General features: G+C 34.2%; 1 protein-coding gene across 1 annotated transcript in view; it reads right to left on the reverse strand.

Annotated features, from left to right (window-relative positions):
• Positions 1–16,929, reverse strand: part of ABCA13 (ATP binding cassette subfamily A member 13) — a 492,269-nt gene that overhangs the window by 395,812 nt on the left and 79,528 nt on the right. Inside the window, exon 16 of the mRNA XM_054496702.2 lies at positions 205–319. Within this exon, the coding sequence (XP_054352677.1) occupies positions 205–319 (115 nt within the window). The remainder of the gene's footprint in view (positions 1–204; positions 320–16,929) is intronic.

Here is a 16,929-nt window from a genome sequence, read left to right on the forward strand (position 1 = left end):
GAGTCATATATTCTATTAAACAACTTGATACTTGAGTCATACACTCTATTAAAGGAATATTTATTGAACAGCTCATATGAAAGATTGTGTCAATATCTAAATCAGGCTCATAAATTTTAAAGAGTGAATATCCTATAATTAGGTTTTGATTATCTTCAGATGATAATTAAATCGAGACCTAGAAGTTGGATTCTGATAACTTACCTGGATATGGAAGCTGTTGGAGACTTGAGTAAGTTATTCAAAAATTGAAAATAATTATCACTGATGATTTTCCAATCCATGTTTTCTTCAAAACAAGGAGATTCCTCAGGAAAAGCTAAATAAAAAGACATTTCCTACATTAATTACAAACTGGTTATAAGAGACAAATCTAAGAAAGTGAAAAATGCTAGAGTAGTTCACCTAATATGGTTGAAAATGTTAAAAAAAAAAAAAAAAAAAAAAAAGATGATTAGGAATCTTTCTAATTTGACTTGTGCTTCCAGACAAGATGAAATACCAGCCACTGGCCATCGAGCAATGTAAGATACTGATCCATGAAAGGCAGTAAACAACAGAGCAAGACCTATGATTATCCCAGCTCGCTGCTTTAAGAGAGTCCAGGCCATGGCACAGGAAGGAGAGACTGAACCAGAGTCCAGTGGACATGCTGAGTTGGGAAAAAGCTTAGACTCTGAAAGACAGCTAGAAACCACAGGACAGAGTGCCAGAGAAGGCTGCACAAGGCAAGGAAATTGTCAGTGTGCTTCGCTTGAGTATTCAGATGAGTAATAATCAACACATGCATTTGAGGAAACTACCTGAGACCATGAAAGAAAACACCCAAAAGAATTAAAGGTGGCCGGGTGCGGTGGCTCACGCCTGTAATCCCAGCACTTTGGGAGGCCGAGGCGGATGGATCACCTGAGGTCAGGAGTTTGAGACTAGCCTGGCCAACATGGTGAAACCCTATCACTACTAAAAATACAAAAAAATTAGCCGGGTGTGGTGGTGGGCGCCTGTGATCCTAGCTACTTGGGAGGCTGAGGCAGGAGAATTGTTTGAACCCGGGAGGGGGAGATCGCAGTGAGCTGAGATCACGCCACTGCACTCCAGCCTGGATGACAGAGAGAGACTGTCTCAAAATAAATAAATAAATAAATAATTTTTTTTAAAAAAAGGATTAAAGGTAACAGTTTCTGGTGGTCAGGACCAGGAATACACTTTGTTTCCATCAGCCAGACTGAAATATTCATAATTCATTAGTCACTGAGTAAAGCACAAAAAAAGGGTCTTGCTTCAGGAGCGGGAAGTATTTATCATCAAACTGAGCACTTTGCCAGTCCTGCCTAACAAATCTTAAAAACGAGATCCTAAAGAATCAAATTATTTCAAGCAATTTGTTTCAAGATTATTTATAGGGATGCAAAAATAATTAGCACAAAACAAGGTTAAAATTTGTAATATTTGGAATTCAATAAAAAATTAGCAGGCATGTAAAGAAGTAGAAAAATATGACCCACAAAGAAGAGAAAAATTAATCAATCAAAAATGACAGCAATGATAGAACTAGCAGAAGGGAACATTAATCACATAAAATGGTTTATGTTATTTACTTTATACTATTAGGTTGATGCAAAAGTGATTGTGGTTTTTGCCTTTAAAGGTATGGTAAATTTATTTAAAAGCAATTACTTTTGCACCAACCTAATATATAATTTACATGCTCAAAAAAAGGCAAAATTTGTAAGATTGGATAAAACAAGATCCAATTGTATGCTACTTGTAAGAAATGCACTTGAAATATAAGGGCATAAACAAGTTACAAGTAAAAGGATGGAAAAGGCATACCACTCTAACACTAATCCAAAGAAAGCTATCAGACAAAGTAGGTTTCAGATGATAACATAATTACCATTTCATGACGATAATAGTATCAATCAAGAACATATAACAATTCTAAATGTTTGCGAACGTTACAACAGAGCTTCACAACACATGAAACAAGAATGAATAGAAATCTAAGAAGAAATAGAAAAATGTACAATTATAATCAAGAGATTTCAATGCTGCTCAAGACAAAATATCAGTAAGGATATAGAAGATTTGTACAATACTATCAAACAACTTGATGTAATTGCTGTTTATAAAAAAATGCCACCCAACAACAACATAATACATATTATTCTCCAGTGCATATGGAGCATTTACCAAGGTAGATCATACTCCAGACCATAAAGCAAGTCCCAATGAACTGAACAGGATTAAAGTCCTACAAAGAATGTTCACTGGTTAAAATGAAATTAAACTGGAAATCAATAACAGAAATATTTCTTTAAAATACCAAATATTTGAAAAATAACATTTCTAAATAACTCATAGATGAAAAAAGAAATCAAAAGGAAACATAGAAAGTACTTTGAACTGAATGAAAATGAAAGTACATGCCAGTATTTGTGGGATGCCTCTAAAAAAAGTATTTAGGGGAAAATGTATACCACTCAACACCTACATTAGAAAACAAAATGGTCTCAAATTGATGACCTCATCTCCCATGCAAAGCAATTAGAAGAGTCATTTAAACCAAAACTAAGTAGAATAAAGAAAAAAGAGTGGAAATCAAGGAAGTAAAAATAAAAACATTAGAGAAAAATGAATGAAATCAAAGGCTGGTTGTTTGAGAAGATCAGTAATAAGATTGATAAGCCTCTAGGCAGAGTAATCAAGAAAAAATGGCACAAGTTATCAATATCAACTATGAGAAAGGTGCTATTACCACTGATTCTATACAAATTAAGAAGTTAATAATAGAATACAGTTTTTTTAAAAAAAAAAAAACCCTTATGATACTAAATTGAACAACTTGAGTAGCCCCAACGTATATTAAAAATTGAATTTGTAATTAAATACCTTCTAATTAAAAACCCTAAAAGCCTAGATGGCTTCATCAGTGAATTCTACCAAACATTTAAGTAAGAAATAATACCCACCCTACACAAACTCTTCCAGAAAATTGAAAATAAGAGAATACTTCTGAATAATTCTATGAGGTTATGATTACCTATAAATATAAGACAAAGACAAATTTTAAAAAGACTACTAAAGACCACTGTCCCTCATAAAAACTGATGCAAAATTTTAAACAAAATTTTAACAAATTAAATCCAATAATAGATAAAAAGGTAATATATTTTGATCAAGTGGAGTTTATCCCAGTTATGCAAGGTTAATTTAACATTTAAAACAATCAATGCAATTTACTATATGACCAGGATTTTTTAAAAAACTAAATTCAAAAAAATTAAAAAGAAAAATCATCTCAATAGATGCAGAAAAACGTTTGACAAATCTGACATCTATTCCTGATTAAAAGCTCTTGCCAAAGTAGGAATAAAAGAAAACTTCTCTAACCTAATAAAAAGTATCTATGAAAAACTATAGCTAACATTATACTCAATTACCAAAGATTAAATGCTCCTCTTCCAGGATCAAGGAAAAGACAAAGATATTACCTTTCATCATTTCTATTCCATATTATACTAGAAGTTATAGCCAGTGTAATAAGAATGAATAAAATAAATAAAATACATACAAAAACAATTAAACCATCTTTATTCACAGATAACATGATTTATAGACAATCTGATGAAATCTATAAAAATACTAAAAAGTAAATTTAGCATGTTTGCATGATACAAGATAAATATACAAAAATTAAATGTATATTTATATATACATTTATATGAGCAACAAATTATTGAAGATCAAAATTTTTAAGAATCAAACAATTTATAAAAGCATTAAAAGTATTAAAATCTTAGGGATAAATCTGAAAAAAGACGTGAAAGACTTTTAGAATGAACACTACAGGATTTGTTAAGGAAAAACAAAAAAGACAAAATAAATGGAGAGATATACCATGAGCTAGAACATTGAAAATAATTAAAAAGTTAATTCTCCCTTAATTCATCTATAGACTCAATTCAATCCTGGTTAAAATTCCAGCATAATTTTGAGAAACTGACAAGCAGATTCTAAAATTCACATGGAAAGGCAAATGACCTAGAATAGCTAAAAACAATTTTTTTTAAAAAAAAAAGAACAAAATTAAAGGTCTAACACTACCTGAATTTAAGCTTTACTATAAAGCTATGATAACCAAGGTAGTTAATTTTGGTATAAAGACAGACAAATAGATCACTGGGATAAAATAGAGAGTTCAGAAAAAGACCCACTTATTTATACAACTACTTTTTGACAAAAATACAAATGTAATTCAATGGAAAAAGAATAGCCTTCATAAAAAATTTTGCTGCAGCAATTAGGTCCCCTTATGCAAAAGTAATCATAATAAACTTCAGTATATGCCTACACCACATAAAAAATTAACACAAAATGAATTATAGACCTAAATTTAGGACATAAATCTATTAAACTTATAGAAAAAATATATAGGCAAAAATCTTTGCAACCTTGTGAGTTAGCAAAGGTTTCTTAGCTACACCACCAAAAGCAGGATCTATTAAGAAAACAAAAACAAAAAAAAAAAAATCATCAAAATTAAAACGTTGCTCCTGGATTACTTTGTTAAGAAGAATGAAAAGACAGCTCACAGGCCAGGAGGAAATATTTGCAAAGCGTATGTCTGATAAAGAGTTTGTATCCTGTATATATAGGAAAATTATAAACTAAATAATAAACAAATAACTCAATTTAAAAAGTGGGAAAGATTTGAATATACAATTTATGAACAAAAATACAGATGGCATATAAGTCCATGAAAAGATAGCTGTTCAAAATTATTACTCATATAAACGAATTAAATCCATAATAGCATACCACTACACACCTATTAGAATGATTAAAATTTAAAAGACTAATCATACCAAGTGTTGGTAAGGAAGTGGAGGTATTTTAACTCTCATGCACTGCCAATGGGAGTCTAAAAGGGTACAATGACTTTAAAAAACAGTTTGTGAATTTTGTAAAAGGCTAAGCATACAACTCCCACATAATCAAATTATTTCAATTTTAAGGAAAAGAAAGTATATTTCCAAACGAGACTTGTCCATGAATGTTCACAGCAGCTTTACTTGTAAAGCCAGAAGGAGTCAGCAACCAAATTGTGAATTGTGTGAATGGATTGACAAACTGTGATACATCCATATAATGGATGAGAAAAGGAATGAACACACTACAACATGAATGAATCTCACACTAATTAATGCTAATTAATTATACTAAGTAAAATGTTAGACAAAAAAGTATATACTGCATATTTCCATTTATAAAAATCTCTACAAAATGAAAACTCAAATACAGTGACAGAAAGCAGAGCAATGGTAGCCTGGTGACAGGGCAGGAAGCCAGAATTGACAATAGAGAAGCAGCTTTTGGGAGTGATGAAGACTTTCACTGTCTTAATTGTGATGACAGTTTTATGGATATATGTATATGTCAACATTGATGTGATTACTACACATTGCATGCCTGTATGAAAATATCTCATGTTACTCACAAATATACATGCCTACTATGTATCCATAAAAATTAAAAAATTTAAAAAACTCAACAGTATCAAATAATTTTTTAAACAAAATACATAAATAAAATCTTCCATATCAAATTCCCTGGCCATTGGTTGTAATGCCTCAAAATTTTGACACTCATTTCAGTGAGGAAGAAAAGGGTACTAATATTAATTGCATGTGCCTACAATACTGTGCTAAGCATTTTAGAAACATCATTTTATTTAATCTTCATAAGAACTCAGTAAAGAAAACTATATAAATTTTTATTTTACCAAGGATAAAAGTAATTAAGAATCTGTGTCAGATGCAATGTTTGCTACCAAGTCCATCTGCTTCCAAAACCCACGCCAAAACACCAAACAGTTCATGCTTTATCTACATCATAAAACTGCACTCCATAAATTTAAGTAACCATAAGATAATGTATTGACTAGAATAAATGATGTTTCTATTATACCATATACTTATCATGTACAGTTGTTTTGTTTTGTTCTAATAGGAAAAGGAGGAAATAAAGAATGTATAACCTAATGATGAATGCATAACAACAGCCAGTGCTTCTCAAACTTTCCTGTGCTTAAAAGTCATCTAGGCATCTTCTTAAAATGCGTACTCTGATTCAGTAGGTCTGAGATGGGGCCACAATTCTACATATCTAACAAGATCCAGATGATGTTGATACTGTGGTCCAGGGATCACACTTTGAGTAGCAAAGATGTAAGCAAATCAGATGTGCACAATACATGCAACATAAGCAAAAGAGAACACGTAGTCTATTAATTTACTTCAGTTATTATTCATCTCACCTTACCTGTGTCTGTATATCATGATGAAAAATTTTTATGATACATTCATTTACTCAAAGCTATAATATTTCAAAGTTCAACATGGAAAGATTTATGTGTCTGATGTCCATGAGGAGACTATATCAAGCAAGTATTTGAACACTCTTCTTTCAGTTGCTAGCTGTCAAATTCCACTGATTCCACAAGTTCTGGTTCAAACAACTCAAATTGTTATCTGCTCTGTACACCAGACCTCTATGCTGACATACACCTCTAAATGTGTCTGTAATTCCCACCAGCTTGGACTTTCTTAGGACTCCCCTATCAAGCTGTGGAATATCCAGTGAAAAGTAGAGCCAAAACACCACTGAAATGAGAGTAGATAATATAAAAATGTATAACCACATAGATAAAATGAATGGAAAAGGAAACAACTGCAGATGAGAAAGAGTTAGAAGGAAGAAAGCAAATAGACAAGGAGTACATGGCATAGCAGCGAAGGAAAAGTTTAAGCTTAAACTTCAAGAAGAAATCAAAAGAGGGTAAAGTTAATTTCCTTCACAGAATCCCCCAAAGTCTCATGACTTAGAGGTATAAGCATCTGACTATAAGCATGAGAGGTGGAACTAAAAATATGCAGATGGGTTTAGATAAAATTATGAGCAAGAATAAATTCTAACACACTATCTCCATCACCCCAGCCAGGCATCCACTCCTCTCCTATCTCAGTAGAAAGCTAGAGATTGACTAGTCTGAAGAAATAAAACCAGACTGATACAGAGCTTCCAGTAATAGACACAATTGATGGTATGGATGTAACAACATTACTGGAAATAGTGGGGATTAATTTAACCTGTTATTTTTGAACAGTGATATTTTCATCACCTCATTTTTTGTTTATTTCCATAATGCTGGCAGTCAGGTCTATTCCTTTCCATCTGTGTGTTGTTAGCAGGTATTTGAATAATTCTATTTTGTAAGCTTTGGAGAAATTGAACTACCTAAAAGAAAAGATGTGCAACTATGCCAATAACTCAGAATCATCTTATGGGAGGTTGGCTTACTGCCCGATTATCCTAGAGTGATGTCTTCCACTTTACAAGCCACCCCCTTTGACATGGCACTTTCCATCACCATTTTAGTGCCTCATTTTTAAATATGAATGAACAGCCTAGAATCATTACAAACTGGGGAAAGTTTACACATAAAAGACAGATCACACAAAAGAAAAAAATTAAAACCAGTAGGAATCGAAAATGCTTACATAAACTTTAAAATAAAGAAGTGTCTCAATGTGATAAAAGAAGATGCAACAAGAGCAAAAAAACTATTTTAATGAACATATTTAGAATAAGAAAAAGTTCTCAAAAATTAAAAGTATGATTTAAAAAATCTTTAAAGAAGTATTTTAAATAAAATGGAGAAAATAGCCCAGAAAGTAGAAGAAAAAATATCCTAAAAGATTATAAAGTTAGGAATTCATACAGGGGTTTCAACTGATGGCTAACAGGAGTTCTAGAAAGAAAAAAACAAGGCAGGGTTTGAAATTACCAAAGAAATAATCCAAAAACATTTTCCAAAATGTTTATTTTTAAGTATCATACTAACTTAAGTCTTCATACAATCTCAGAATATTTGGACTAAAAAAGAAACCTAAAGTTTATCAGTGAGAAGGAAAAGGGGGTGGGGAAGCTACATTTAAAAAATTAGAAATTTTATCTAAGGAGTTTATCAACAAGAACACTATAAACAAATTTCTTCCCAAACTTTTTGAAGACAGGACATAAATAAATAAAAATACTTGTCAGACATACTGGAGTAAATAGACAGGGTTGCTCACAGCTAAAAGCTATCAGCTCAGCCTAAAAATTTCAGACTGAGAGAGTCAATATATTGGCATACTGGATTAATATACCATGGTACATGAGGCAAACTAATTTCAAATTGATGTTTTTATGCCCAACTAAATTACCAATCAAATTTGAGAGTTAAAAAAAAAGACATTTTAAGACATACAAGCTCGAAAAATCACTTACCTACAAAGTGTTCTCTGAAAAAGTTGCTGGAAGATATGCTTCTCTAAAACAAGAGTATAAACCAAGAGAGATAAAACATAGAATCCAGGAAACAAGTTCCAACACAGAAAAGCAGAGTAGGGACTCTTCAGGGATATAAGTAAAAGAATCACCAGAGAGCGACCCCTGGCTCTAGGGGACCACAAAACTACAAATGGAGCATGAAGACCATAGAGCATTAAGCCAACAGGAAAAATAAAAGAAGACATTTATACACTTATAGATCATCTAACATTTTTACCATATTAATATTGTACAGGTTTGACAAGTATGGGTTAAACTGGTGATTAATGCATAGAAAACTGTCAAATGAAAATCATGAGACAATTATTAACTCAAGAAATATAGAACAGTGTTCAAGAAAGAATATGTGAACCTGGTTCCCCACAAAATTAAGAAATGAACACTATTAACATAGACATAGCAATCTAAGCCTGCAGCATTGAATTAACAAAAATATGATAAAACTACATTGGTAAGATGGTAAAGGTATACACTGCTGGAGGAATGTAAATTAGTTTAGCCACAGTTTAAAACAGTTTGGAGATTTCTCAAAGAATTTAAAACAGAACTATCATCAACTACAAATAAAGACCCTGCACAAAGCCTCTTTCCTCTAAAATATCCAGAAAAGGAGTCAACTGACTGTATTCAAATTACACCACAGTTAAAGAAACATCAGCTGACACAAATGAGAAACAACCATAATAAAAACTCTGGCAACTCAAAAAGTCAGATTGTCTTCTTTCCTCCACATGACTGCTCTAGTTCCCCAGCAAGTGCTCTTAACCAGGCTGAAATGGCTGAAATGCCACACTTCAGAAATACAGATAAGAACAAAGATCATTTAGATATAGGAGAAAGTTGCAACTGAATCCAAGAAATCTAAGGAACATAAGGAAATGATACAGGAGCTGAAAAATGAAATGGTCATTACAAGAAAGAATAGAAATGATCTCACAGAGCTGAAAAACACACTATAAGAATTTCATAATACAATTGCAAGTATTCACAGCAGAATAGACCAAGCTGAGGAAAGAATAACAGAGCTCTTACGCACAAGGAGAAATAAGATCCTTTTGGGACAAGCAAATGCTAAGGGAATTCAATACCATAAGACCTGCCTCAAAAGAAATACTTAAGGGAGTGCTAAATATGGAAATGAAAGACAGTTACTGGGCACCACAAAAAAAACACTTAAGTATATAGATCATTAACACTATAAAGAAACCACACAATCAAGTCTGCACAGTAACCAACTAACAACATGATATCAGAATCATATCTGTACATATGAATATTAACCTTGAACGTAAACAGGCTAAAACTATGCATGCTCCAATTAAAAGACACAAAGTGAAAGTTGGTTAAAGAAGTAAGACACTGTACATGTCTTCAAGAGACCCATCTCACATGCAATGACACCCATAAGCTGAAAGAAAAGGAATGAAGAAAAATCTACCAAGCAAATGTAAAGCAGAAAAAAGCAGGCCTTGCTATAGTTTGCTTTAGACAAAACAAACTTTAAACCAACAATAATTTAAAAAGACAAAGAAGGGCATTACATAATGGTAAAGGTTCAATCCAACAAGGAGACCTAGCTATCCTACATACATATGCATCCAACACAGGAGCATCCAGATTCATAAAATGAGTTCATAGAGACCTACAATGAAATGTACATAACCACACAATAATAGAAGGAGAATTCAACACCCCACTGACAATATTAGATCAAGACAGAAAACTAACAAAAATATTTGGGACTTGAACTTGACACTTGACAAAATGGGCCTAACAGACTTCTACAGAACTCTCTACCAGAAAATAACAGAAAACACAATCTTCTCACGTGCACATGGCACATACTCTAAAATCAACCACATTATTAACCATAAAACAATCCTCAGCAAATTAAAAAAAAAAAAAAGTCACACCAAACACACTATCAGACCACAGCATAATAAAAATAGAAACTAATGCCAAGAAAATTGCTCAAAACTACACAATTACATGGTAATTAAACAACCTGCTTCTGCATGACTTATAGGTAACAATAAAATTAAGGCAGAAATATAAAATTCTTAGAAAAGTAATGAGAACAAAGATACAACAAAGAATCTCTGGGACATAGCTAAAGCAGTGTGAAGAGGGAAGTTTATAGCACTAAACACCCACATCAAAAATTTAGAAAGATATAAAATTCATAACCTAACATCACACCTACAGGAACTAGAAAAGAGCAAACCAACCCCTTCTGCGCATGGTTTCTGCAAGCAAGCTAGCGGAAAACAAGAAATAACCAAAATCAGAGCTAAACTAAGGAAAATTAAGACACACACACAAAAAAAAACATACAAAAGATCAGTGATGCAGAGCTTGGTTTCTTGAAAGAATAAAAAAGATTGATAGACTGTTAGCTAGGCTAATAAAGAAAAAAAGAGACAAGATCTCAATAAACAATCAGAAATGAAAAAGGGGACATTACCACTGACCCCAAAGAATTTTTTTAAAAAAGCCTCAAAGACTATTACAAACACCTCTATGCAAACAAACTACATAAACTAAAAGAAATGAATGAATTCCTGGAAACATACTACTTGCCAAGATCAAATCAGGAAGAAACTGGATCCCTGAACAGATCAATATGAGTTCTGAAATTGAATCAGTAATTTAAAAGACTACCAAAAAGGTCAGGCATAGTAGTTCACACCTGTAGTCCCAGCACTTTGGGAGGCCAAGGCAGAAGGATTACTTGAGTCCAGGAGTTCAAGACCAGCCTGAGCAGCACAGCAGGACTCTGTCTCTACAAAAAATTTAAAAATAAGCTGGGCATGGTGGCACATGCCTGTAGTTCTAGATACTAGGGAGGTTGAGGCAGGAGGGTTGCTTGACCCTGGGAGGTCGAGGGTGCAGTGAGCCTCGATTGCATCATTTCACTCCAGCCTGGGCAACACAGTGAAATCCTGTCTCAAAAAAAAATAAATAAACAACAGGTGAATTCTACCAAATATATAAAGAAGAACTAATACCATCCCTACTGAAACTACTCCAAAAAATTGCAGAGGAGGGACCCCTCCCAAACTCATTCTGTGAGCCTAGCATCATCCTGATACCAAACCCTGGCAGAGACACAACAACAACAACAACAAAAATTTCAGGCCAGTATGCTTGATGAACATAGACGCACAAATCCTCAACAACACACTATCAAACCAAATCAGCAACACATCAGAAAGCTAATCCACTACAATCAAATAGGCTCTATCCCAGGGTTGAAAGTTTGGTCCAACATATACAAATCAGTAAATGTGATTTATCACATAAACAGAACTAAAAACAAAAACCACATGATCATCTCAATAGATGCAGAAAAGCCTATTGATAAAATTCAACATCCCTTCATTTTAAAAACCCTTAACAAACTAGACATTGAAGGAACATACCTCAAAGTAATAACAGCCCATCGATGAAAAACACACAGCCAAAATCATACTAAGTGGGAAAGAGCTAGAAGAATTTACCTTTAGAACTGTAACAGGACAAGGATGCCCACTCTCACCACTCCTATTCACCATCATACAGAAAGTCCTAGCCAGAGAAATCTGTCAAGAGAAAGAAATAAAAGGCAGCCAAACAGGAAGAGAGGAAGTCTCCAAACAGGGATAGTTTTATCCTTGTTTGCAAGATGATACAATTCTATACCTAGAAAATCCCATAGTCTGCCCCAAAGCCCCTAGATCTGATAAGCAACTTCAGCAAAGTTTCAGAATACAAAATCAATGTACAAACCAACAACATCCAAGATGAAAACCAAATCAAGAACACAATCACATTCACAATAGCCACAAAAAGAATAAAATACCTAGGAAAACAGCTAACCAGGAAGGTGAAAGATCTCCTCAATGAGAATTAAAAAACACTGCTCAAAGAAATCACAGATGATACAAACAAATGGAAAAACATCCCATGTTCATGGATAAGAAGAATCAATATTATTAAGATTGCCCAAAGCAATTCACTGATTCAATGTTATTCTTATCAAACTACCAATGACATTCTTTATAGAATTTGAAAAAACTATTTTAAAATTCATATGGAATCAAAAAAGTGCCCGAATAGCCAAGGCAATTGTAAGCAAAAGAGCAATGCTGTAGGGATTACATTACCAACTGCCAAACTATACTACATGGCTACAGGAACCAAAACAACATGGTACTGGTAAAATAATAAAAATAAAACATAAAACACATATACCAATGGAACAGAATAGACAGCCCAGAACCCAGAAATAAGGCCACACACCTAAAACCATCGATCTTTGACAAAGTTGACAAAAACTAGCAATAGGGAAAGGATTCCTTAATCAATAAATGGTGCTGGAATAACTGGCTTGCTATGTGCAGAAGATTGAAGCTGGATCCCTCTCTCACCTCATATAAAAAAATCAACTCAAGATGGATTAACGATTTAAATGTTAAACCTAAAACTATCAATATCCCGGAAGATAACCTAGGCAATATCATTCTGCACATGGGAACAGGAAAAGATTTCAAGATGAAGATATCAGAGTTATCGCAACAACAACAAAAAATTGACAAATAGGACCCAATTAAACTAAAGAGCTTCTGCACAGCAAAAGAAACTATCAAGAGAGTAAACAGACATCCCACAGAATGGGAGAAAATATTTGCAAACTACACATCCAACAAAGGTTTAATATCCGGAATCTATAAGGAATTTAAAAAACCAACAAGCAAAAAATAAACAACCCTATTAAAAAGTAGGCAAAGACATGAACAGACACTTTTTAGAAGATGACATGCACGTGGCCAATAAGTATATGAAAAAATACTCCACTGCATTACAGATATGCAAATCAAAACCACTGAGATACCATCTCTCACTGCAGTCAGAATGGCTATCATTAAAAAGTCAAAAAGTAACAGATGCTGGTGAGGTTGTGGAGAAACAGGAACACTTATACACTGTTGGAGGGAAAGTAAATTAGTTCAACATTGTGGAAAACAATGAGGCAATTTCTTAAAGAGCTGAAAACAGAATTACTATTGGACCCAGCGGTCCCATTGCTGTGTATACACCCAAAGGAATGTATATCATTCTACCACAAAGACACATGCACACATATGTTCATCACAGTACTATTCGCAACAGCAAAGTCATGGAATCCACCTAGATGTCCATCAAGAATTGATTGGATAAACAAAAGGTGGTACATATACTCCCATGAAACACTATACAGCCATAAAAAAGATTGAAATCATGTCCTTTGCAGTAACATGGATGTAGCTGGGGGCCACTATTCTCAGCAAATTAATTCAGGAACAGAAAATCAAATACCACATGTTCCCACTTATAAGTGGGAGCTAAATATGGTGTATATATGAATATAAAAGTGGCAACAATAGAAATTGGGAGCTAAAGATTAGGGAAAGAGGGGTGGGCAAGGGTTGAAAAACTAACTATTGGGTACTATGTTCACTACCTGGGTGATGGGATCATCACATACTGTCTTAAGTATCAATTCCTTTAATATTATGAAACTTATTTATAGATAAAGAAACTGAGGTAATTTGCCACCAAATCACATGGCTAATCTGTTGCAAAGCCAAGATTAGAAACTAATTAGTCTGACCTCAGCATTCAAGCTCTTTACCACAACACTACTCATGCTGAGAAAGTTTCTCAAGGCTGAACTACTGAGTCGCAGGCACAGCCTTTCTCACTCAGAGGTTAGTGACATGACAGCTTTGAATTCTAAATTGAAAAAAAATTTCTGTATGTAGCAAACTCGATTGTTGTAGTCCAACTCTTCAACTAAAAACATCCAGAAAAGTGAGAACAATATTTTTAATGATTTTTAAGGCATCAGCGAGCTACTGAGGCACTGGGAATTTGTGTGCCAACATTACAGAAGACGGAAGACAGGAGAGATGAAGTGCAACATTTGAAGCTACTTTTCCACTGTGGGCAATTGTTTCCAAAACAAAAATGAGGGAAGAGAGGCTAAGAAAATAAGAACTTTCAAAAGTCTCACAAGACTAGGAAAGAAACTGAAATTCACAGACAGCTAAGGAAAAATTGCCTTTAGTAAACACCACAAATTTAGGTTGATACCCCCAGAAGGCTACACCCCAGTAGTAAAAGAAGACAAGAAACAATCGAGCTCTCACAAAGTTTCATAGCATGCTCAAAAATAGTTTAATTCCTGACTGAATTAAAGCGATATGCGTCCACTCTCACTGCCTGTCAGAAACAAAACTAAAGCACCTCTGGAGGAAAAAAAAAATCAAGCAGAGTGTCGCACTATCTACATATAATGTCTGAAATGCATTTAATAAAAAGACGTATGTAGAGTGCTTTGGGTGTCCAAGGCAGGAGAATCTCTTAAGGCCAGGAGTTCAAGATTAGCCTGGACAATATAGCAAGACCCTATCTCAACAAAAATTAAAATTAAAAAATTAGCTGCAAATGGTGGTATAAGCCTGTTGTCATAGCTACTTGGGAGACTGAGACAAAAGGATCACTTGAGCCTCATAATTCGAGGCTACAGTGAGCTATGGTTGTACCACTGCATTCCACCCTGGGCAATAGAGTGAGACTCTACCTCTTAAAAGAAAAAAAGTTGTATAAAAAACAATAGGAATTGGGGAAAAAAAAAGGAAAAGCATACAGTAGATACTGACACCCAGAAAATAAACTTATTGAAGTTATCGGGCAGAAAATATTTAGTAAAACCTATAAAATAAAATGAAAATTCTAGAACATATAATAACTGAAATTAAGAATTAAAGGAGTAAGCTTAATTAAATACATTCTGCAGAGAGAATTTCTCAACTAGAAAATAAATCAGAGAAAAACCACCCAGACTGAGGCACAGAGGCTAAAGAAAACAGGAGGAACAATACAGAAAAAAGAAGAAACATTTGGAACACACAAACGAACGCACACACAGACACACCCATGTAAGTAGAGTCCTAATAAGAAAAAAAAAGAAATTGAGGTAAAAGAAATATTTAAAGAAATAGTAATATGGCATTGTTCAAAGACAATAAATATATAAGTCCACACATCTTAAGTCCTCAAGATGGATAAATATGAAGAAATATTCCAGGTGCTGTAGCTCATGCCTGTAATCCCAGCACTTCGGGAGGCTGAGGCAGGTGGATCACTTGAGCTGAGGAGTTTGGGACCAGCCTGGGCAACGTGGCGAAACCCCATTTGTACAAGAAATACAAATTAGCCAGGTGCTGTGGCATGCACCTGTAGTCCCAGCTACTCGGGAGGAGAATCGCTTGAGCCTGGAAGCAGAGGTTGCAGTGAGGTGAGATTGCACCATTGCACTAGAAATCAGTTAAGAAGATGCAACAACCAAGTAAATCCCTAATAATCCAAGAAAATGTCACACTCATTGTGAAATTTTGTGACATTTTTCTCATTCACTCTTCATCCCCTTCATGGCACAATATGCCACTGTCAGAAAGATGTATATCAATTCCAAGTTCCTCCCTCAGTATACAAGGGAAAAAATAGAACTTGCTGGCAATATTTGGCTTGCCTAGGGGCTGCCGAAGTGACTGGTTTCTGTCTTGCCTGATGTAGAGCACAGATGAGAAAAGTGGCATAGTTTGGATGCCAGGTTGGAGGCCACTGAAAGCAGCAGTCAGTCACTGTGGCATGTTAGAGCTGCAGGGAGTCTGCAGACCTGTAGGTGGCTAGGAGTAATCAATTATGGACCTAGGAATACAATAAACATCCAGGGCTTTTGAGATGAACCAGGAGACTGAATAAATTAATACGTTTTAAAGCAGATACTATGTATGCAGGGAAGTGGAATAAAAACACACATTTAGGCTTAGGGAATACACATCCTCAGAAAAGATTTAAAAGACCCTCAGCCTTTAAAACAGTTTGGGCAATGAAGGTCTTCCCCTGCACAAAGCCATTCTACAAAAGCTGGGGCAAGTGGAAATTTTTTTCAAGTGTCCAAATCTCAAGAGAACATATCAAGACATACCAAAATAAAACAGAGTAACATGAATGATTCAAAGGAACAAGATAAATCTCCAGAGATTGTCCGCTAAAGAAATGCAGGCCTCTGACTTACTTGATAATAAATTAAAACAAGTACCTTAAATATGGCCAATGAACTCAAAGAAAACACAGTGAAAAACACAAAACTAAATCTAGAAAATGGTTTACAAACAAAGTGGAATATTAGCAAAGAGAGAGAATACAGTCATATACCACATGACGATGTTTGGTCCCGTAAGATTATAATACTATATTTTTACCTTACCTTTTTAAGTTATATATGTTTAAATACACAAATGCTTACTATCATGTTACAATTGCCTACAGTATTCAGTAGAATAACCTGTATATGTTTGTGGTCTAGGAACAATAGGCTAACCGTATACTCCGGTTATGTAGTAAGCTATACCATCTAGGTTTGTGTAAATATACTCTATGATGTTTGAACAATGGCAAAATTGCCTAACAATGCATTTCTCAGAATGCATCCACATTATTAAG

Source organism: Pongo pygmaeus, chromosome 6 (assembly GCF_028885625.2).
Source record: "Pongo pygmaeus isolate AG05252 chromosome 6, NHGRI_mPonPyg2-v2.0_pri, whole genome shotgun sequence".
Lineage (NCBI taxonomy): Eukaryota > Metazoa > Chordata > Mammalia > Primates > Hominidae > Pongo > Pongo pygmaeus.